At 36.1% G+C, this 23,336-nt stretch overlaps 1 protein-coding gene across 1 annotated transcript in view; it reads right to left on the bottom strand.

Annotated features, from left to right (window-relative positions):
• Window positions 1-675: 675 nt before the first annotated feature.
• The window catches only part of LOC136029374 (large ribosomal subunit protein mL37-like), a 42,047-nt gene continuing 19,386 nt past the window's right edge, over window positions 676-23,336 (bottom strand). The window contains exons 3-7 of the mRNA XM_065707692.1: window positions 14,269-14,394; window positions 12,089-12,231; window positions 8,389-8,550; window positions 4,125-4,288; window positions 676-952 (exon numbers count right to left, since the gene is read on the bottom strand). Coding sequence (XP_065563764.1) covers window positions 701-952; window positions 4,125-4,288; window positions 8,389-8,550; window positions 12,089-12,231; window positions 14,269-14,394 — 847 coding nt within the window. The 3' untranslated portion in view covers window positions 676-700. The remainder of the gene's footprint in view (window positions 953-4,124; window positions 4,289-8,388; window positions 8,551-12,088; window positions 12,232-14,268; window positions 14,395-23,336) is intronic.

A 23,336-nucleotide genomic window follows, 5' to 3' on the forward strand; every position in this document is an offset into this window, starting at 1 on the left:
CGTTAGCAGGTATAACAGTTCGACGGAGCCCATATTTAACTTTTCACTTGCATGACTAAAAGTCTATTTGAATAATTCCTAACTTTTCTTTTACAAGAACCGAGATAAGTCACAAAGCAAAAACACAACCAAAAATATATGACATACCAAAAATACCGCGTCGCATTTTATGGGACACAAAATGGGGACACGCCACCAGTGTGATTTTACGCAGTAAATCAAGGAGGTCTCTTGACATACTCACCCTGATTTGAAAAAAAATAAATGGCAACAAATTCCTTTCATCGGTGTAGGGGAAATCTCTACAGACAAGAGCAGGATTATGTATACCATAACCTTTTTATAAACACCTCGGTCAGTTCGCTGTTCTTTTGGTTGAACAATCTGATGAATATTCTCTTAAGTGGACAAGCCCAAGAAGTACGTACAGAAGAGAGACAGAGAGAGACAGGACAGAAGAGGGCATACAGGCCCCAGCATCTCATAACTTTTTCCCAAAATATCTGTTAAATTTCAAATAACTGGCTTATTTTTTCCTGTTTTGACGATTTGTCTAGTAATCCTAGCAATCCGGAAATTCCTGCATACATACCTAGAATCCACCACAACTTTTACTCACCCTTTATAATATTCAGAAAAAACTTAACAAAGGAAAAACAAAAAATGTGAAAAAACTTTAAATTTACATATACTGTTTATTTTAGCACGCTGAAGTGTACAAGGCAACAAAATATTTTAAGAAATCTGGACTAAATTCTTGCAGCACAGGTATCCCATCTACATAATCTGCTTTTTTATACAAAGATTTTGGCCTATGTAACCAAAATACATTCTTGGACGAAGAATTTTCAAGATCAATTGTGTTTAGTTGATAAGACCCAAATATCCAATCAGTGACATGAAACATTCCAACATTCATGGTTACTGGTTCTGGAAGCTCTCTTACATCGTCCTGCAAACAAAATAAATACTTCATCTTCCCTGATAAGTTAAGAGGTCCTGATTTGAAATTTTCACAATTTGTATTATATTTTTTTTCTAAATACTTATTTGTAGCATTCCTGGTTCGGTTTAAAGAAAATAAACTAATATTTTTAACAAGTTGTGCGGAGGCTTACTATCAGGAAAAAAAGAGATGTTTGAAAACAATGCAGGTTGGCTTTACCGAAAACATTCAACAGAAATCACAAAGGTGTCCGGTACTAAGCGAGGTGGAGATGAGTCATATCCCCGTCAATCAGTCCCTAAGGAGGATGTGTTACCCATCGCAAAGAAGCTAAAGTTTAGTAACCATTCTTCAACCTTTCATGGTAATAGTTCGAAGCTCATTTCGTACTTATTCTATTGAAGCGAATATAAATTTGCATTCAAATGAATGAACAAAGACAAATCAAAATTCGTGTATTCTTCCGTTTCTTAAGCTGGAGGAATCATTTTTTCTACTTATTCAACAAGCAACACATCAGTATATTGAGTGATATAAATTTCGAAATCAAACAATATCTTAAGTAAACAAGAGCCAAGAGCTCATATGGCACTTGTGACGAGGTCAGAACCTAAAATTAGACTCGGTGCAAGAGTTATCCATTTCATCGTCCTAGCACGTCAAGAAGCACAGAACTCGCCGAAGCCTTAGAGATCCCTCCAACTCCTCCAAAGAGATCGGATCGGGTCCGCTTATGTCAATCACGTATCTATAACTTGTGCTTATTCTCAAACTCGCCAAAGGACTAGAAATCCTTCTAACTCCCCCAAAGAGAACGAATCCGGTCCGGTTATGTCGATCACGTATTTAGGACTTGTGCTTATTCTTCCCACCAAGTTTCATCCCGATCTCTCCACTTTAAGCGTTTTCCAAGATTTCCGGTTTCCCCCTCCAACTCCCCCCTATGTCACCGGATCCGGTAAGAATTTGACATAAGAGCTTTGAGACACGAGATCCTTCGAAATATCAAATTTTTATTAAGATCCGATGACCCGTTCGTAAGTTAAAAATACCTCATTTTTTCTAATTTTTCCGAATTACCCCCCCCCCCCCGACTCCACCAAAGAGAGCGGATCTGGTCTGGTTATGTCAATCACGTGTCTAGGACTTGTAATTATTCTTCCCGCCAAGTTTCCTCCCGATCTCTCCACTCTAAGCGTTTTCCAAGATTTCCGGTTTTCCCCTCAAACGCCCCCAAATGTCACCGGATTCGGTCGGGATTTAACATAAGAGCTCTGAGACACGAGGTCCTTATAAATAAGAAATTTCATTAAGATCCAATCACCTGTTCGTAAGTTAAAAATACCTCATTTTTTGTAATTTTTCCGAATTAACCGTACCTCCCCTCCTCCCACATGGTCGAATCGAGGAAGCGACTATTTCTAATATAGTCTGGTCCGGTCCCTGATACGTCTGCCATTTTTTATCGTACTAGCTTATCTGGAAGTGCCCGAACTAAAAAAAAACCGGGACCGACAGACCGACGGACAGAAATTGCGATCGCTATATGGCACTTGGCCGACGGTAAATTCACACAAAATCAGCGTTCGCCAAGATGTTCGATGCCAAGCCAGACAGACACGTATTTTCCTTTACAGGTAATACCATTTCTCTACAAGGTCACAAAACAGCGAAAAATTTTCGATAGGACGCTGTTGATATGAGTTTGTTGTTATAGTTTTACAGTGATAAGTTGACTGAACCTTTTCATTCATTCAACTAAATAAATTAGTATATCGAGTACAGATGATTCAAATTAAAGCGAATTTTCGCGCCAAGTTGAGTCTTAATGGCGAAAATGCGCCAGGTACAAATACCCAAACGAAAGTGAAGCTGGTTTATAAGATCATCAAGAGAAAATTATAGCTAAAATCAACTGAAGAAAGCAAATTACTTGAAATTTGGCCATGATTCTTTCAACCTAACATCAACTTCTTTCTATGAGTTGCCATTAGTGATTGTGTCTCATATAATAATTCTAACAGGTTTTTAAAATAGTATTCATACCATGGAATTATTGGAAAAAAAAATGCATACCATAGTCTCCGTTAAAGTCATGATAGTGATAGTTTAAATTTGAAGCTAGAAACCATTATCCAAAAATACTTTCCACTGGCAGGTTTCTGCTAGTCACAAATATGAGATGGAAGGTGAATTTGGTTTTGCTCTTCAGCTCGCGAATACTTGCGCAAAAAAAAAAAAAAAAAATACAAGATGAGTTTTCGAAAAGAAAAAGGGCTTTCAATAAAAAATAGCTTTTTTTCTTGACCTTAGAAACTATAAACAGCGTCTTCTAAATAATATTGGGCAAAAAAATTTATTAAATATTTTTCAGCAAGTACCACAAAGAAAACTAAAGGCGAAAGAAAATAACTAGTCAGTCCCGGCCTCACATATCTGTGTTTCCAACAAATCAAACTTAGTTCGCAGCAGATTGGGTTACTGCCTCAGTCAATAAAAAAATAGCAAAAATGACTGTGGGCTTATATTGAAAAAATAATTGCATCTAACTAAACTAACCAACAACAACTCATCGCAGCACTAAGCCACCTGAGGCCAACAAAGCTACGCACGCTCCTTCTCCATCCCAATCTATTCAAAGCCTCCCTCTTTACACCCTCCCAGGGAGTTCCCATTTCCTTAAAATCTTTCTTTATGACATCCTCCCACCCAGACGAGGACGACCTGCTTTCCATTTAGCCCTAGACGGTTGACCGAAAAGGACGATCTTTGGCAATATGTCATACGTCATCCACAGACCGTGCCCTAGTCATCTCAACATTTCTTTCGTTATAGCCCTAGAAAGTGGGATTAAACGTCGTTTTCCGCACAGCTTACTGTTTGAAATATGGTTTGAACAATCGTAGCTTTGTATTTATGATACAAGAGGACTCAAATTATGGATTTTCCACAACCAATAAAACAGAGCGTTTGAGAACTTTTTCTTCCTGAAAGTTCAATTTCCTAATCAGTCTGGAAGAAATTTTAGAATCTAAAAGGCTCAATTTTGAGCATCTCAGTTAAAACATTTCAGCACAGATGGTAAATCATTACAGAAGAAATTCACAAGTGATGACAACACAACGCCTGTTTTCGTTCGAAATCGCAAGAGTATAAACTCAGGATAAGACCAACTTACTCCATATAAATATCTGGCTTGAGCTACAGCAGCAGCGAATGTATTGGCCAGTAGAGCAGATTCTATTATTTCCGGGTTTTCTTCCTGTTTGAAACAATCGACATCTGACGACATTAGCATAAAGTGAATGTGTGATTTTCTTTGTGCTTCCAGTTCACCAGCATCTATAATGAATGTCGATATATAATCGATTAAGCTAACCCTGCAATATTCATTTCAGAGCCATTAACTTCACAAATAATTACCTTTCGAGCCTTGAAGCCTTCGTTCGTTTTATAACAACTATATTAGGTCTTTTTGGGGGGAGGGGGATAACAGCTAAGTAACCCTAAAGTGACACCCCAATTAAAGGCATTCTGAAGGCCATTACTTCAAATTGAATAAATTCTAATTTTACGAATAACAAAAAAAGCAACATCTATAGAAAGTAATACAAAATTCCTTATGTACATTTGAGCATACAATTTTTTACTCGTAACTTACAACCTGGCGTAAAAAAATACAATGTTTTTGATTGCCTCACCTACATGTGAATCTCTACTGGGTTTACTGCATTTCTTTTTACCCTTACTGAGATCCAAAGGCAATTCGTACACTTAAATTGTTAGTTAAGGTAAAACGGAAATGACTTAAAATTCAGCATACCCTTAGTCATAAGGAAATGATGTTCAGATCTACTAGTCAATAATACAGCAGATATATCACAGCCCGATCTTCCTTTAAGTGGAATGTTGGGGATACTTTGAGGTATAGAGCAAAGACCTACGATTCTCAAAAGCTGCTATCTCTGTTCCAGTTTAGGGACTTCTCTGAATTTATTACCCACTGAAAGCTGTATACCCTATTCTAATTTTTTCTTTTTTTTCAGTTAGGGGTTACATCACCACTTTTTGTCGACATTGGAAATCTGGTGAAAATATTCAGCCAACTTCAGTTAATTGTCTATTTTCTGGAGATGATGCCGTGATTTCAAAGCAATATTGCTGATGTGAAAAAAAGTAGGAAACCTTTTGGGCACCCCACCAAGCAGGATTGATAATTTTTAAACAGATTATTGACATCTTAAAGAATAAGACGATCAACTAATTCCTGGACGCTAGCCATACCAGCCATAATAGCTGTTTTCAATCTGGTCTTAAGAACTGAAATCTTCATGATGGCCCGTGTGCCCCAGTATATAAAAGAAGAAGATGATATTGAAACCGGTTACTAGTTTTGATTTATGCTGCAAAATACTGACTTCTGCATACTCCTTAACTAAAGTCGGTCTATCATTCTTCCGTTTTTACAAGAGAAAAATAATTGATAGACATATTTAACTAATGGTGATTTCAAGATAAAAATGGGATTTATTTATAAAAATTCTATATTTCATGAGCTAAATCGACAAACATATGCTTCAATCTAAAGGGGAAAAACTACTGTTGCGAATTTTGCTTTAACAGTTAGCCCAAATAACCAGGTTTGCCAGTCAGTGGCGGCGGACGGGACGTTCGGGACGTCATAGGCTACTGATGGTGTCGCAATTATGTGGCTTTGCAAAAGTTTTACAAGGTGTTGGCTATCAGTCCCTCCCACACTTCATTTTCTTTTACTTTAACTACAATTTAGGTAACAGAGGCTCATCCGTCCAGGGAGACAAATATGCTTTATTGCTTCACGAGATAACGTGTACTCCAGGGAGTTCTCGAGCTATTCAAGGTGTAATTTGATGCAAACACACTTACATACTTGAATTACTTTAGCCACGTTAGACCTTGAATTTTTTAAATTACTTTAAGAAAAATAATCTAGAATCATTTCAAAATCACTTGTTTGTTTTTTATTTATTGGCTTTGGTTCCTGAAGATTTCTTGAGAAGTACAATTATCAGCATTTCTGGGTTTCTTTTAGTTGAGTTTTTTTCATTGTTTTTTAATCTTCTGTTACTACGGGCCGAGAGTCGTTCTATACTAGATTACAGCTACTGCTGCAACAATGATACAAGGATTAGCTAAGTAAGGGTTCAATATCAATGGCTACTTTGGTGAATTCATTAGAGCAAGCTGAGAAAAAATGTAGAACCTCCAGTAGCACATATCTAAAACAAAGAAAACAAAGAAACCCGGCAGCTGAAGTGATTCCAGAGGCAAAGGGCGTCAAACCTTCTCGTCCATCATCATCAATAAGACTTGGACCATGTAGCTTCGAAATTATTGTGCAGTCTTCAGGACACTAGCAGAGTAAAAAGACTTCTTGGCTGGTGTCGACCAGGCTCAATCTTGCAAAAAGGGCTTTTAGGGACCAAGTGACAGCCCCGCATTCCTAACTTTTATATTGAGGATGACATTAAAGTTTCGAAAAATAATGTATTATAAATTCACTCTTATTTCCTTAGGCCTACTTTTGAGCCAACTAATATCAACATTTATTCCAAATTGAGCTTCATTGGTAGATCAAGCACTTTGGTAGTTAAGAGCGAAGGGATGTTTCTATCGCCTCCCTCCTTGCTTCCTCGCTTTGCTCACAACCTCGGACCTTTGGCTCTTGCAAAGAATGAGCTTCACATTTGAAATTTAATAGTCTATGGTTCTAAAATTCCAGAAGAATTATGCACGATTTCAAGTTTCAAGCTTTAATACTTTAGCTGCTAAATCAGGTGACGAAGTGGACGCTATAACAGAGAACAAACCCTTAATTTATATATTGATATACTACTTGTTTGTCTTTCCCTCCTAAAATCTCAAGATTTTAGAAATTTTTTTTTCCAGAATGTCGCAAGATTAGGGCCGAACAGTGTGGTTTTTTGGGTCCAATACCGATATCGGTACTGCACCGATACAATACCGACATAATTTGCCAATAAATTCCCCTTCGAAAAAAAACCTTACCTAAAGTTTAAACCCCCCCCCCCCCACCCCTTTCTCCACCCATATTCATGCTCACATGTTTATCCGTGGTCTATTACACACCAAGAACAGCCTCAATAATTTACTTTGGATTCACAAAATTAGGCCATTTACAATTGTTTGGTTTTCTTTATCTTCTCTGATCACTAGCTTCTGAGTAAAAATGGTGCATATTTGCGGAAGTGACTAATAAGAAAAAAATTGATCAAAGAAGTAGGTTTAGCTACAGAAACAGAAATATCTGATTGAAAGAGGTGTGAGATATTTATTGAAATTGATTATTCAAATTCGAATTTCAATAGCAGGACTTTGAATTTTAATAATTCACATATTAACGTTAAAACTTCACTTTACACTCATATGATTTGGTTTCTTATTAACAAATTCATGCCAGGCACACTGGATACAGGGCTGCAGCTAGAGTCTTAACTTTGGAGGAGTGATTTAAAGAATGTGTAGACAAAATCATCCAGTATGCCCCCAAATGCGGACACATAAGCTAAATTTCCAAGGTATATTGGTAATTAGCACACGGTGGCGACACCTTGGAACCCTCCCCACCTTAAAGCACCCCCTCTCCCCCTTAGCTACGCCCCTGACTGGATATCATCGTTTTGACCGATTGAATTTTGGATCTCTCACACACGCAAGCGAACACGCATTAGACAGAAACCGTATGGTTTATTGTATTCTTTTTAGTTGTTTTGGTGGAAGATGTACGTCCTTGAAGTCACCGTACATTTAGAAAATTGCTACACCAGGTGTATATTGACAAGTATTGACAGCAAATATACTTTGATTCATCGCTGCTGCTCTCTCCACCAAGGTCAGACTTAGCTGGTGGCTCTACCCCCCAATGACTGAACAAGAAAGATTACCTAAGGAAATCTGGCGCCATCTTCTGGACAGCTTGCGCATAAAAAAAAAGGAGAAAAAAAAACGATATTTCTTTCCCGATATTCGATAACGACACTGACCCTCATATCGGCCCGATAATATTGATGGGCCCTAAGCAAAATTCGCAGACATTTGCGATTTTAGCCATTTTCAATCGAATTTGATAGCTAAAGTTATGCTTGATTTGTGTGCAAAGTTTGATCCGGCTTTGGGAGTGATAAACACTTTCTAAATTATATGGTGAAGCAAATTGAAAATCATCATGTCAGAACACAAGGGAAAGGCGAATTTCCCCTCAAAAACTGGTCTCAATGTATCTCCACCTTCATTGAAAAATTATTCCAAAGCATTTTTATGCATAATAAATTCTTCAGAAAGAAAGGGTATGATACCCTTAGCCTTAGAATTGGATCAGCGTTCACCTATGAAACTACTGTACGCGTACCCACTTTTGATGAATAAAATTAAGAAGTACTTACAACTCAATGGGGTAGTTGGGTAGATATTACTAGGGTTGATATTGACAGTAGGGTGCATTGGGTAAATATCAGGAAGGGACAAGGTATTTAAATTTTCCATTAGTTGAGAACTTGCGTAAGGACTTATGGACTTATCCGAGAGAAGCATCGCAGATGGAGTAACTAGAAAAAAGAAGAGACTTAGAAAGGTAAAATAAACCAAAATATCCACAAACGAACAAATGCTTATATACATTCTAAAATAGATCCTTTTTGTCTTCTTTTTTTCTGGATGAAATGCTCCTATTTTCTTGAAGGATGTGTAGAAAACAACGTTAGATTTCATGTTTCCAATTATTAAATAATTTACAATTGGTTTTGCATCCAGTCCAGGGAAGCCTGACTTAGATTTTACATACACAGTTATTAGAATGTCAAAATTAGTTTTGAAAATATTCAGGGTTTTGAAAATATTTAAAATCTGTTTCATGAAGATAATTTGAAAATAGTCGTTGAAAAATCTAGTTTTGTGACATTTTCAAGAGCTTCAAAATCTTTTTGTTAATATAATAAATATCACTTTTTTGAGGGGTATTATTTTCAACTGGGAAAGCGTTTCGAACTAAGGACACAGAGAACGCGGAATCGCTCACGATAACGAATTCACTGATAAACCTAGAACGTCATGTGAGAAAATTCACTTCGCATAAAGTTTAATTTTCTGTCCTGCAAGGCGAAGACGCATTTAGTTTTCAATCAAATCACTAACTGTTATTAATATTTTGTTTTTTAATTAAATCATTAGTTTTAACGAAAAATAGTTTTATAATTTGAATTAAATTAGCTTTGAATTAAATCAAAAACTGTTATTTATATTTGAACGCTGAAAACATACGCCAACGATAGGTAAGATTTAGTATAAAGGAGTAATTATTAGTCGACTTGGTGGAATGTGACACATTTATGTAAGTTTGGGCAGTTTATCAGAAAAGACAGCTTTGCTGTCCAAAAACGACTTTTTGACAGTGTATAAGAGAAGCCCAATGACGAAAACAAAATTGCGCTGAGGAGATTGACCTCAGATTACCTTCCAGAAACTTTCCAGTTGTTGTTAAAAATAACAAAGAAAAGATTTTATTATTGGCCATTGACCAAAAACCTAATTCAGCATGAAAGTATGTTTCAGCTGTTTCAAGATGAAATCTTTTATTTCTGGTTTATTTTTGGAGCATTAGATGTGTCAAAAAGAAATTTAAAAATATAACTATGACAATCATATTTTTGTTTTTCTGATTTCGAATTGACGTGGAAGAATCGACCTAGCATGACAAACATCAGCATTATTCCCTTATTTTTCTAAGCAAATTTTCTAATTCCGAGAATCAACAACATATTATTGTCAGCAAATGTGATAGCAGAAGCTCTCTGAGGATGTTTTTTTGCGACAGAAGGCGACTTATAATTTTGTGTTGAGTTTACAATGAGATGCTCAAAAAAGATTATACGTTTCATGTCTTGTTTCTTATTTCATGCCTGTCAAAGGATAAGCTTCAGTGCTGGTACATATCTATGAAATTAAGCACTTTATAGGTGCAGCCTCTTGTAGACCTGTAGTTTCTTTCTCTGCGTTTCGTGTAATCGATTTAACTTGTATATCAATGATTTGTTCAGGCTTCAAAATAATATCAAAGTTGGTTATACAAAATGTGAGAAAATATTTTTTCTAATAAGAACATAAGACTAATTCTACAGCTTTGCAGAATTGTACATTGCATAATTATAAACTAGTGTTTCTTATTTCTTACAAAATTAGAAAACATGTAAAAACAGGACAACAGGAGCCAAATTCTAGACTTGCGAAAATTGTATAGAAATGTAGAAAAAAACTGTATAAAAAATGATTTTGCAAAGGTTAATTAGTAATAAATTATTCTTTTCACAAACATTCCCTTAAGTTCAAAATAAGTTCTACATCGATAGAAACCCTCTTAACGGCAAAATGTGTCTTAGTTATTTCAGCTGTTTTTTGTTTTAATAATTCGACTTGGAGTAAATGATGGATCTCCCTTAATCCAGACAAGGGGAGTCCAATGGCAAACTCAGGATGTTTGTATCTGCTATAGCACCTGAGATACGGCCTAATTTCTCCATTGATAAAAAAAGAGGTACTCAGTTTTCCATTGCTAAAACCTAGCACAATTTACAAAAAAATAAAAAAAAACCTATTATCTTCGTCCAGCATAAAACAAATTGGCATAAATAGAATGAAACGGATATCAGGAATTTTGCTGACCAAATTGTGCTTCTTTATATATTTTCCTCGTTACAAAAAAAAAAAAAAAAAAAAAAAAAAAAAAAAAAAAAAAAAAAAAGATTTTCTCGAAAAGTAGAAAAATGCAGATAGCAGAGTGTCACCGATGGCAGGAATAACCTGTTAACTGAAATGAGCCGGTAAGTAAGAACGAATTTCTCATAAAACCTGTTTTGTGCAGCCATTACATGATTAATGCTATTTTTCTGTAAACATGACTTTTAAGATTATGTTGCTGCAACTAAAATGAAAACTGCAAGACACCTTGATATATTACAATAAATGAAGTATATTTCTCTTCTATTGTTTAGACGGTTACTTATCATGCTTTTATTTCTTATTAAAAGAAGGAATAATAACTCCAGGTTCACACACACAAAAAAAAATACTGCGATAGACCATGTTCATGGGTCACATCTATGAGTCATTTTATAATGTAATAACATTCAATTTTATACTTTACATGGCTGTTGCTGTTGACTCAATAAAATGAGTTTTCCAACTCAACGGATTGCTTGACAGAAAGACGAAAATAGCATAATTGTCGGCATAAATTGTCTTGATAAGCGAATATTGCTCAGGTGTGTACATTAATAATAAAAAGGAAATAAGAATATGTTTTTTTTAATTAATAATAATAATTTTAAGATGTTCGAAGATGATGAAAAAAAAAACTTATAACTCACCCGGTTCAATTGGCATCACAGACATTGGGTTATATTCTCGACACAGTTGCGCTTTTTTGGATACGAATTTTCCTCCAAAACGTTTGATAAATCAAACTACAGACTAATTTGACAGTACTTTATCAATAGTTCTTATCGTTATTGTTACAGAAAAAAAGGAAAACTACAAAATATATTAAATAAAGCACCAAATAATGATAGGGTTTTTAGTTTCAGATGAAGTTGATGGTTCTTTATTCCCTTCGTTACTCAGATAGCACTGTTGGAAAAAAGCTTTTCTTCGGCTGTTATCCATTTCTCTTTTTGTTGTTGAAAACTGAGAATATTCTTGCCGGTTATAAGAACACTGTTTAACTGTCTTTTAACAACTTTTAGGACAGCAAATAAGAGATTGGCCATTCAAACATCGAAAATATAGATGCTGAACACCCTAAATTCTTAAAATACTCTCTTAAAGCAAAAAAAAAAAATCCAATATAATTATCCAATTTTGTTATTTTTATTTTTGTTGTTGTTGCTTCTTTAATTTCTTCTTTTTTTTGCATTTTCATATTGTGGTATTGAGAAATCCAATCACCCACTCCAGATCTCCAAATGCGTAGCTACTACTAGAATAAGTTATAAATTTGAGATGAAAGGTTTCTTTTTATTTAGAAACTAAGCGTTGAAATATGTTTGGTACACAGATTGCCACTAAAATTTTACAAAAAGAAAATATTCTTACCAAAAAAATATATTTTTTTTCCATGGAGTTCTACTGGAACAGATATCTTCGGACATTTTCTTAGAATTCGAGCACTTAGTCTTGGATCTACTTTCGTGGACAAACGATCAGCAGTTAAAATCAGCTGATTGATCATTGAATGACTAGAAATAAGAGAAAGACAATAAATTACAAATAAAAAAAATCGGTCATATCATTATTAAAACCAAGATTAAAAATTCAGTTTAGACAAACTATCAAAATGCTAAAGTCATTTTTTTTGCTAGTATCTATTCTCTCAATAAAATATGTCGGCAACCATTTTTTTAGGGGGCGCGGGTGATGGTCAGAAATATTTTTGTTCAGTGGTATAATTTTAGTACCTAATTTCTGGAGGACTTCCCGCAAATGATGAAAGAATCCTTATAGCTCTTCTTTTAGCGTGAAGGGCCAATGCGAAAGCGTGTTTCGTTGTAAAAGATACTCCATACGTTGGAACAAAATATGCTAAAACATATTTAACTTTTTTATTTGGTTCCTTGCTATTTTATCAGATATTTTAGGTGAAACAGGTAATCTAATCGTACCTTTGTTTTAGTTTTCGCACTATTTTTCGTTAAAGACAGTTATTAGTCAAATAGATAAAATCTTCGCTTGGGTCCGATTTTAATTATAATCTTCAGAAAAATGCTCGTTAATTATTATTTATAATAACACACTAATAAAGTAAAAACAACAACCAAATAATCGAATACAAATTTAATGACAATGACGGGGATGACAACGATGCTGTTTTTTATGATCTATAAGAAAAGGTGGAGCTTTGTAGAATGACAAGCTATTTTACAACAAGAAAAGCCTCCGTATTGCCTCTGCATCAGATTTATTTTCTTAAAGAAATACGTAATGGGGTGTGTCTGTGAGTGAGAAAGAGTGAAAGAGAGAGGGAGAGAGAGAGAGAGAGAGAGAGAGAGAGAGAGAGAGAGAGAGAGAGAGAGAGAGAGAGAGAGAGAGAGAGAGAGAGAGAGAGAGAGAGAGAGAGAGAGAGAGAGAGAGAGAGAGAGAGAGAAGGGGAGAGGTAGACAGAGGAGGGAGAGGTAGACAGAGTGAGGGAGAGGTAGACAGAGTGAGGGAGAGGTAGACAGAGTGAGAGAGAGGTAGAGAAAGGCATTGTCTGTGACGACTAGTGACATCACCATAACTTTAGAAAGTAATGAAACTGGATTTATGTCACAAATATATACAACAATATACATATCACATGCCATGGGCTCTAGAAGCTTAAGCTTATCCATGAACACACTAAAACAAACTGTGTAATTTATAGAGAATACAAAAAAAGGGAATGGTGAAAGTTTTATCGAAACAGAACATTTAAACCAGGATGTTCCATCTAATTTCTTATATTAATTATCAACAGTGGTTTGCTAAGAATCCATGCATCGTATCGCAGAAAGATCCCGCTAATCTAGATATAACAAGCAAAACTGACATAGGCCTCAGTCACATTTATTATCAACGAGATCTTTATATACTGGGGTCACTTTGGCAACTTCAAATTTTTAGGAAACCATCCTTGACCGATACAGTTATAATAGAACTCTTTCTTTTTCTGATTGACTTTAACACAGTTTACAAGCTTTGTTAAAGTTACTATATGACTAACAATTTCAGTTAAACAGATAGAAGGCCTACGATTCACAGTGCTTGGGTTATTTATCCTATCATTAAAATGACTTCCTTGGCTTTTCATGTGCAATAATAGCATTAAAGATGTTAAAGGTTAGTTCCTAGAAACCCCGAATAAGCGTTAACTGCTGTCTATGCCATATTAGACCCATAGTAGTTAGATGAGAAACGTTGTTTGGCTAAAACTGATGCTCAAATAAGGAACATGACGCTAATTCATGTTGAGTTTGTTCATACATAACCATAATTGACTTAACTTAACCACAATTGACCCACTTTGGACTCAAATACACATATTTAAAAACTCTAGCTCTGTACGAAAGATGTGGTGAATACTCTCAAGCATAGTAATAAAGCCTTAGAAAACACAATTGAGGGTTATACTTTTAAATGACTCCCCTCCAAATTAGATTGAACCCGTTAATGCACTACAGATTATGCAAAACTGGTGACACATTGTGCCAGGGGAAGGGGATTAATTCACCTCTCTTTGTAGTATACCAAAGGCTTACTTTCTGCGCTTTTTCTCTGGCCCATAAGGCTTTGCATGACGATAAGGATTCAGCGTCCACGGACCTTCAAATATTCTGGGTAATTTCTTCTGTACAGCATCCAATAAATGGGTTTTAAAGACTATCCTAAAAAAATCAATAAACATTTAACTCATAAAATACAACATTTAGTTATGTTATAATTTTATTGATAAGTAATCGAATACTGCTATTTCAGGTCATTTTTCCTAAATCATTTCATGAGTTTGTTTTTCGTGTGTGCTTGAGCTCCAGGGACGTCTCAAAGTGCATTTGAGTATAGAATTAATCACACCGTCTTCTAATATACATTATTTATTAATCAGTGGTTGATTATCATGTAGTTTGGCTGCAATAAACCTTATTAGGGAAGAGTATTAGGAGGATACAAAGTGCTAGTTACAGCTAAATCAACGGTTTTCATACTAAGACGTCAACAATTCTTAAAAGTTATTTGACTTGTAAACAGCTCACGTATGAGAATTGAAGCTTTCATATGCGGGATCTTCGATCAAACGTTTTTATTATTATTAAAAGTTTTAAAATCGGCTTATTCATACCTTTGTTGTGTGGTGATAGAAGCTTTAGAATAAGAATCAATAGTGTCATTGTACCAATTACTACTACTATTAACAACTTGGTGCAGTGCCAATCTATTCAAAGCTTCCCTCTTTACCCACTCCCATTAACTTTAATTTCATTTGAATCGTTCCGTACAACCTCTTCCCACTCCATTTGGGGACGATCTGCTTATCGTTCGGCCCAAGATGGATGGCCGAAAACGAAGAAGTTTGACACTATCATCCTTCACCTGCAAAACGTGTCCTAGACATCTCAACCTTTCACCCATTATAGCCCTAGAAAGAGGGATAAACCCTATTTTTCATATGGCTTACACCAGTGGTTTCCAAACTTTATTTTACCACGGCTGCCTTAAAATTATGCGATCATGTGGAGCCTTCCTTCCATTTTATAAAATAAAGTAGAAACGAAACTTTTTAGTACTGCAAAATTTTAAAAAATAGACTATTACAAACACAGTGCCGAACTAGAGTCGTACCTGTTGGAGATTAAATAAAAAAAACTAATTTTTTTTAGCTGAAAGTAAGGAGCGACATTAAAACTTAAAACGAACAGAAATTACTCCGTATATGAAATGGGTTGTCCCCTCCGCAGTCCCTCGCTCTTTACGCTAAAGTTTTTAATTGTTTTAAAAAGTAGAATTGTGGCAAAGAGTCAAACTTTAGCGTAAAGAGCAAGGGATTGCGGAGGGGACAACCCATTTCATATACGGAGTAATTTCTGTTCGTTTTAAGTTTTAATGTCGCTCCTTACTTTCAGCTAAAAAAATTAGTTTTTTTTATTTAATTTCTGAACGTTTTTGAATTAATGCATGTTTGGTTTTGGCTCTCCGCACATAAATTATTAAAATGAAATTTGTATATGAATTCTTTTTTTGGCTAAATGGCTTCCTCTTAGTTTTGATCAGACGATTTTGAGAAATAAGGGGTGGAGAAGGAGGTCTAGCTGCCCTCCAATTTTTCGGTTACTTAAAAAGGCAACTAGAACTTTTAATTTTTAACGAATGTTTTTATTAGTAAAAAATATACGTAACTTAAGAATTAACTTACGTAACAAACTTTCATAATCTTATATTTTTGTTATGTATACGAGGGGGTTTGTACCCTCGTTAATACCTCGCTCTTTACACTAAATCGTAAGTTTTGTCCCAATTCTTTAAGAATGACCCCTGAATCAGAAAGGCCGTAGAATAAATAGTTGAAATTACTAAAAATACTTTAGCATAAAGAGCGAGGTATTTATCTCCTCCTAAATACCTCGCTCTTTATGCTAAAGTATTTTTAGAACCCCTCATATGCGTAATAATCTCTGTTCGTTTTAAGTTTCAATGCTACTCCTTCCTTTCATTTGAAAAAACGTTTTCATGTTTATTTTTCATTGTTTTCTTATAGTAATACTAGAAAATCCTGCGCCCTTTTCATTGAATTTTTCTTCCCCCATGACAGATTCCTCCAAGGAAAGATCCTCCAACATAGCCCCCTCCCCTCAGCCCCACCCCCAAACAAAATAAAATCCCCCCTGAAAACGTCTGTACACTTCCCAATAACCATTACTATATGTAAACACTGGTCAAAGTTTGTAACTTGCAGCCCCTCCCCCAGGGATTGTGGGGGAGTAAGTCATCCCCAAAGACATAGTTATTATGGTTTTCGACTATGCTGAACAAAATGGCTATCTCAAAATTTTGATCCGTTGACTTTGGGAAAAAAATGAGCGTGGGAGGGGGCCTAGATGCCCTCCAATTTTTTTGTTCACTTAAAAAGGGCACTAGAATTTTTATTTCCGTTAGAATGAACCCTCTTGCGACATTCTAGGACCACTTGGTCGATACGATGACCCCTGGAAAAAAAACAAAAAACAAACAAACAAACAAATAAATACGCACCCATGATTTGTCTTCTGGCAAAAAATACAAAATTCCACATTTTTGTAGATAGGAGCTTGAAACTTCTACAGTAGGGTTCTCTGATACGCTGAATCTGATGCTGTCATTTTCGTTAAGATTCTACGACTTTTAGGGGGTGTTTACCCCTATTTTCTTAAATAATGCAAATTTTCTCAGGCTCGTAACTTTTGATGGGTATGACTAAACTTGATGAAACTTATATATTTAAAATCAGCATTAAAATGCGATTCTTTTGATGTAGCTATTGATATTAAAATTCAATTTTTTAGAGTTTTGGTTACCATTGAGCCGGGTCGCTCCTTACTACAGTTCGTTACCACGAACTGTTTGATTCTCCCTGGGGAACACACGCAGGTTGACTTATTTGAAAATTTTCCTCTTCTGCATGTCACTCCACAATGCTGAACTAGAGTCAACCTTCTCATGCTAATTCACGGTGGGTTCAACCTGTTGGAGGTTCTACCTTGCCTTTTTCGCAATTATAATTGCCAAATTGACAATTGTCGATTATAACTGACGAAGGCAAATTGTTTATATATAGTCCAATTTGCCTATATTCTAGCCAAATTTGCCTATATATTGGAAGATATTGTCAATATATCCATACTTTAAGCGGCGGGCATAGGCCAGATGGGATGAGGGTCTGACTGTCTAGTATTTATTAGTTCATTTAAAGAATTTGCAAAACCTTGGTTCGTGGCTTGTTTAGAGCAATGGTCTAACGAGCCACGGCATCAGGCATCCGTGCCTCTGAGCAATGAACACGGGTGTGAAAAAAAGACTATATTGTTGGTATACGGTTAGCGATTGATTACCGCTAGAGAAATAGGCTAAACATTCAACAGCTTTAAGCATCCGTGCCTTAAGCAGTGAACATGGGCCTGATGGAGTTTGACATGAAAAAAGGAAATATATTGTTGGTACACGCGTAGCGGAGGGTTACCGCTAGAGCAGCTACGCTCAAAGTATTGTCAATACTAAATAAGTATTGTCCATTAATGATATAGATACGCTTGCCTATAATTAGCACAAAGTCAATCAAATGTCATTGTCAATGATGAGATAGCCGCACGAAGCTCATCCTCTACAACCAAACGAGCGCAATATTTCAATTTCGTTTCAGCTAACGCCGAAAATCCTGTTTCGTACAAATAAGGCTTTGCGAAAATATTCTTAAAGTTTTATTTGACAAAGTATCAGATTCACTCAACATAGCTTAGTGAATAATCTAACTTATAAGTAAATAAGACGGCACAAGACCCTTAAGCTCCAAACAAGCGTTGCTGATCTCCGTTTCGTGGGCCTTCAGCCAGGAAGTGCGATGGGGGGGCAGCGGGCCATCTTGTGCTCTGGCACAACCTTCCTGCTTACCTTCCCCAGGTTTCTCCGGGTACCCATTTAGAGCTTGGAATTTATAACAGAATGTTTTATGCAAGTTATAAATTTCGTTATTACTATAAAAACGTCTTTATGTTCCTCACTCATATTTTAAAACTGTTCGTGATAAGTAAGGAGCGATGCGGTGCATTAGTAACCAAAACTATAAGAAACAGAGTATTGATAACAATAGATACATCAAAAGAATCAAATTTTAATGCTTATTCGAAATATGTAAAACATTTCATTTAATGTTACCCATCAAAAGTTACAAGCCTGAAATAATCTGCCCAATATTTTAAAAATAGGGGAAATACCCCAAAACATCAAGTAATCTTAATGAAAATGACACCATAATATTCAGCATACCAAAGAACTGGACTGAAAAGGTTTCAAGTTCGTGGATGCGTGTTTTTTTTTTTTTATTGTTTGTTTTCCCCAGGGGTGATTGTATCGAGCCAGTGATCGCCAAAGATCGAGAGGGGCCTCATTTGATCGGAAATAAAAACTTCTACTGCCCTTTTTAAGTGACTAAAAGCATTGGAAGTGAGCTAGCCCCACCCCTCCCGCTCTTATTTTTTTCCCATAAGTCGCCCGATGAAAATTTTGAGCGAGCAGTTTTTTCACCAGAATCGAAAAATATAATAACTATGTCTTTGAGGATGACTTGGCCCCCACAGTCCCCGGGGGAAGCGCTGCAAGCTACGAACTTTACCCATTGTTTACATATAGTATTGGATATTGGGAAGTATACGGACGTTTTCACGATTTCCCACCGTTGTTTAAAAAACAATCAGAAATTGAATAAAAAAGAGAAGTTTTTCAACTGAAAGTATGGAGAAACATTAAAACTTAAAACGCACAGACATTGTTGTATATATGAGGGGTCATTCTCTCCTCAATATATCGATCTTTACGCTAAAGGGTTTTTTGTAGAACTTTTAGACGAGCTTATTCTTATAATTAAATAGCCTTCGGGAAAGGACGATCCCCCTCATGTGTGTAATAATTTCTGTTCGTTTTAAGTTTTAATGTTGCTCCTTACTTTCGGTTGAAAAAACTAACTTTTTATTTAAGCTTATACAAGAACTGCTTTGTAGAGCATGCAGTGAGTCGAGAGAACATCAGGTGTTTTCATTTTAATTAGTGCTAGAAGGTGAGTTTTGTGTCCTGACATTAATTTAGACTATAGGTATTGTTCTAAAATATGCCTATCTCATTAAAAAAAAAACCCATCAGTTATATTAAAATTTCACTGGATGTGACTTTACAAGGAATGAGATCGCAAAAAAAAAAAAATATCTTCAGTTATATTATTCTCTTAAACATATTGAAAATATCCAATTAAATATACGACTTTAGCTGCATCAGTTCCTTCTTCAACTTGTAAGGTGAATTCTGAATTTGAAGTGCGTATTCGAGCAACTAATTGATCGCCATGATCGTCGTAATGATTATCCCCCTGAAAGGACTATCCATCGGTATCTATAAAATCTCGCCAATTTTACCTTAAGGTAATGACCTAGCTTATGTTTGGCCTGGGCCAGTAAAGCCCGTCAGTCTTGAAAGGGTTGGGATATTTTGCGTGATTTCATAGTTTTAATATCATTTGATATTTTCTACAATCCTGTCTAATATTCACGCCTTCCCATAGACTAGACCGTGCCTCCCTAGGGAGGCGCGCCTCCCAGTTTAGAAAACACTGGCTTACAGTTTGCAATATATTCAGTTAAACTGGCACCCATAACTATTGACAGATAATTACTCCAGAAACCAATTAACAAATCTCCTCCATCTCCCGAAACGCCAACGCTTCTAAACCATACCTGACCACTGTCATCGCTGCAGCTTCCAAAATTCTAATCTTGGCTCACAGACAGCCCAAAAATACTCAATAAAATCTACATTTGAAAGAACTACGGCCACGACCACGGCTAGTGGTTCTTGTCTATTATCAATTATTAACAAAAAATTAAACATAAAACACACCCCTTCCAAATGCCATAGCATGATATGGAAGAGGCATAATCATACGAATTCACAAAAAAATAATTATTAAAATCAGAAGCGGTTTAAAAACAAAACATACTACAATATCATGTGATAAGATTGAATCATATAGACAGATGTCTTTCGACACATGGTATAGCTTAGCGGTATTCTATAGATAAACAATAAGCATGCAAGAGGCCCTTATCTACAGTAAATGGCTTGCGATTATGACCCCTAATACTAATTAATTAGAAAGTTTTTCTTATGGAAGCAAAATCTGAAGTTTAAACTTAAAACGAAAAAAAAAAATCAAAAAAATAGCGGTTTCGTATATTATGCAATAATTGGAAAAGAGGTTCAGTCTAGAGTTGGACATGTCAGTAGAGCTTTTAATCAACTAAAGCTAGTCAGGTGATTGCAAAAGTAGCCTTTAAGACTCAAAAAGGGGCTTTGCGACAGTAATGTTCTCTCCACTCTCAAGTATAGCTCTCAATGCTGGAATCTAAACCAGCAACAGGAAGAGGATCCTTGCCTTAACTGTCTTCACAGGATGTTAAAATATCAGCTGGAGGGACCATATTACCATGCCATCCACATGGCGGGAGATAAACCCCCAGAAGAGTAATGGAATGGCAGCAAGAGGAAATCTGAGGAAGGGGAAGACCCAAAAATATACTTCGGCATACCTAACGGCTGAACCTGAGACACATCCACACGGTAGTATAACCCCAGTATGAAAACGTCGGGCCAGCAGCTTATATGAGTCATGATTGACGGCTCTTTCTGGATACCTTGGGTGCTCCTGGCGGCACAGGAGGAATTAAGGTATAAGGTAAGTTTATGTAACATATATCTACAAAATTAAAAGCCCAAAACCCATACAAAAACAGGATGATTATTTATGAGCAGATAGGTTCTTAAATAGCCTGCAGAAAACAAAAGACTAATCTATAAGGCATTCACTGGCCATAGTATTGATAACTTAATATACAGTTGAAATTCTTTATAGAACTCGAGCAAGCTCAGTCTTCAGATAGAAAAACATTAAAAGTCAGTTTTCTACATACATATCATCTAAATTTCGAAGCAACAAGTGTTGTTGTATTGTCAATGGCATTTTCAATAAGTTGCAGATAAAATTCAATTAGTGATGACATATCGTCCTTATAAAATTACTGTTCCTGTGCAACATCTAAAGTTCACTCACTCAGTACATACGATTGGGAAGCTTTTTGAAAGAAGCACTACATATATGTATGTTTGCATTACTGAATTCGCTATGGAGTATTATCAAATTCATGTACAAAAAAAAAACAAAAAAAACAACTCAAATTTGGTTCTTTAGGGCTATTAGTAAATCCTTTGTCCATTGGTACTGATGACAACCTTCTCGTGATGCCCCTGAGGTTGAAATGAGACAACCTTCTAGTGTTTATAACAGGCACAAATAGGGAGTCACTACTGTTAATGTCAGTGAACGTCAAGCCACTGAACATTTTGCCCAGTGTCTGACCATGAAGCACGGTTTACGGAATACGCTGCCGTGGTTGTATGGATTGAAGCCTGTAATAGCAGGTAGAATAAATTCAGGGAAGTAAATCCCCCTGGACATATGGAGCACTAATCTGACAGGAGAAAAGATCCCACGAGGATAAAGCCAAGGCTGGCGAAAGACATTCTCTCGCTAGTACAGGTTCCGAGCATCCGGTGGCGTTTTCCGCCAATAGCCCAGCGGCTACTGGTGTTAAATCATTATTATTATATTTTTTTTTGGTGTGGAGACAACTGACTTTCGTGACCTGAGCCTCGCCTCACTTTTTGAATTAACTCATAATAACAATAATAAGTCCTTTGCCCAGTCCATACACATAGAGGAAAAGGGGAGAGGGGTTAAAAATTTTCAAAGGGAGAAAAGGCATAGTTTATAGAAAATAACGAACGAGAAAAAATGTGTTGCTCCCCAAAAGTACAACATCTGTTCTTTCAAACAGTTCGTGGTAACGAACTGTAGTAAGGAGCGACCCGGCTCAATAGTAACCAAAACTCTAAAAAATGGAATTTTTATGCCTATAGTTACATCAAAAGAATTGCATTTTAATGCTGATTTTAAATATATAAGTTTCATCTAGATTAGTCTAACCCGTCAAAAGTTACGAGCCTGAGAAGATTTGCCTCATTTTGGAAAATAGGGGGAAATACCCCCTAAACGTCATATGATCTTAATGAAAATCACACCATCAGATTCAGCGTATTAGAAAACTTTACTGTAGAAGTTTCAAGCCCCTATCTACAAAAATGTGGAATTTCGCATTTTTTGCCAGAAGACAAATCACGGATGCGTGTTTATTTGTTTGTTTTTTCCCCCAGGGGTGATCGTATCAACTCAGTGGTCCTAGAATGTCGCAAAAGGGCTCATTCTAACGGAAATTAAAAGTTCTAGTGCCCTTTTTAAGTGACCAAAAAAATTGGAGGGCACCTAGGCCCCCCCACGCTCATTTTTCCCCAAAGTCACCGGATCAAAATTCCGAGATAGCCATTTTATTCATCATAGTCGAATAACCTAATAACTTTGTCATTGGGGACGACTTACTCCCCCGCAGTCGCCGTGGGAGGGGCTGCAAGTAATAAACTTCGACCTGTGTTTACATATAGTAATGGTTACTGGGAAGTGTACAGACGTTTTCAGGGGGATTTTTTTGGTTTGGGGGAGAGAGTTGAAGGGGGGGGGGTATGTGGGAGGATCTTTCAATGGAGGAACGTTTTATTGGGGAAGAGACTTTCAATGGAGGGGGCGCAGGATTTTCTAGCATTATTAAAAAAAAACAATGAAAAAATAAATATGAAAAGTTTTTTCTACTGAAAGTGAGGAGCAGCATTAAAACTTAAAACGAACAGAAATTATTACGCATATGAGGGATTTACCTCCTCGTAATACCTCGCTCTTTAAGCTAAAGTATTTTTAATAATTTCAACTATTTATTCTACTGCCTTTGTGATTCAGGGTCATTTTTAAGGAATTGGCACAAAATTTAAGCTTTAGTGCAAAGAGCGGGGTATCGACAAGGGGTGAGCCCCCTCATATACGCAATAAAAACATACGAATATAGAAGTTTGCTACGTAAGTTAATTCGTAAGTTACGTATATTTTTTACTTATGAAAACGTTCGTAAAAAATTAAAAGTTAGAGTTGCCT

The sequence above is a fragment of the Artemia franciscana genome, chromosome 7 (genome assembly GCF_032884065.1).
Source record: "Artemia franciscana chromosome 7, ASM3288406v1, whole genome shotgun sequence".
Classification (NCBI taxonomy): domain Eukaryota; kingdom Metazoa; phylum Arthropoda; class Branchiopoda; order Anostraca; family Artemiidae; genus Artemia; species Artemia franciscana.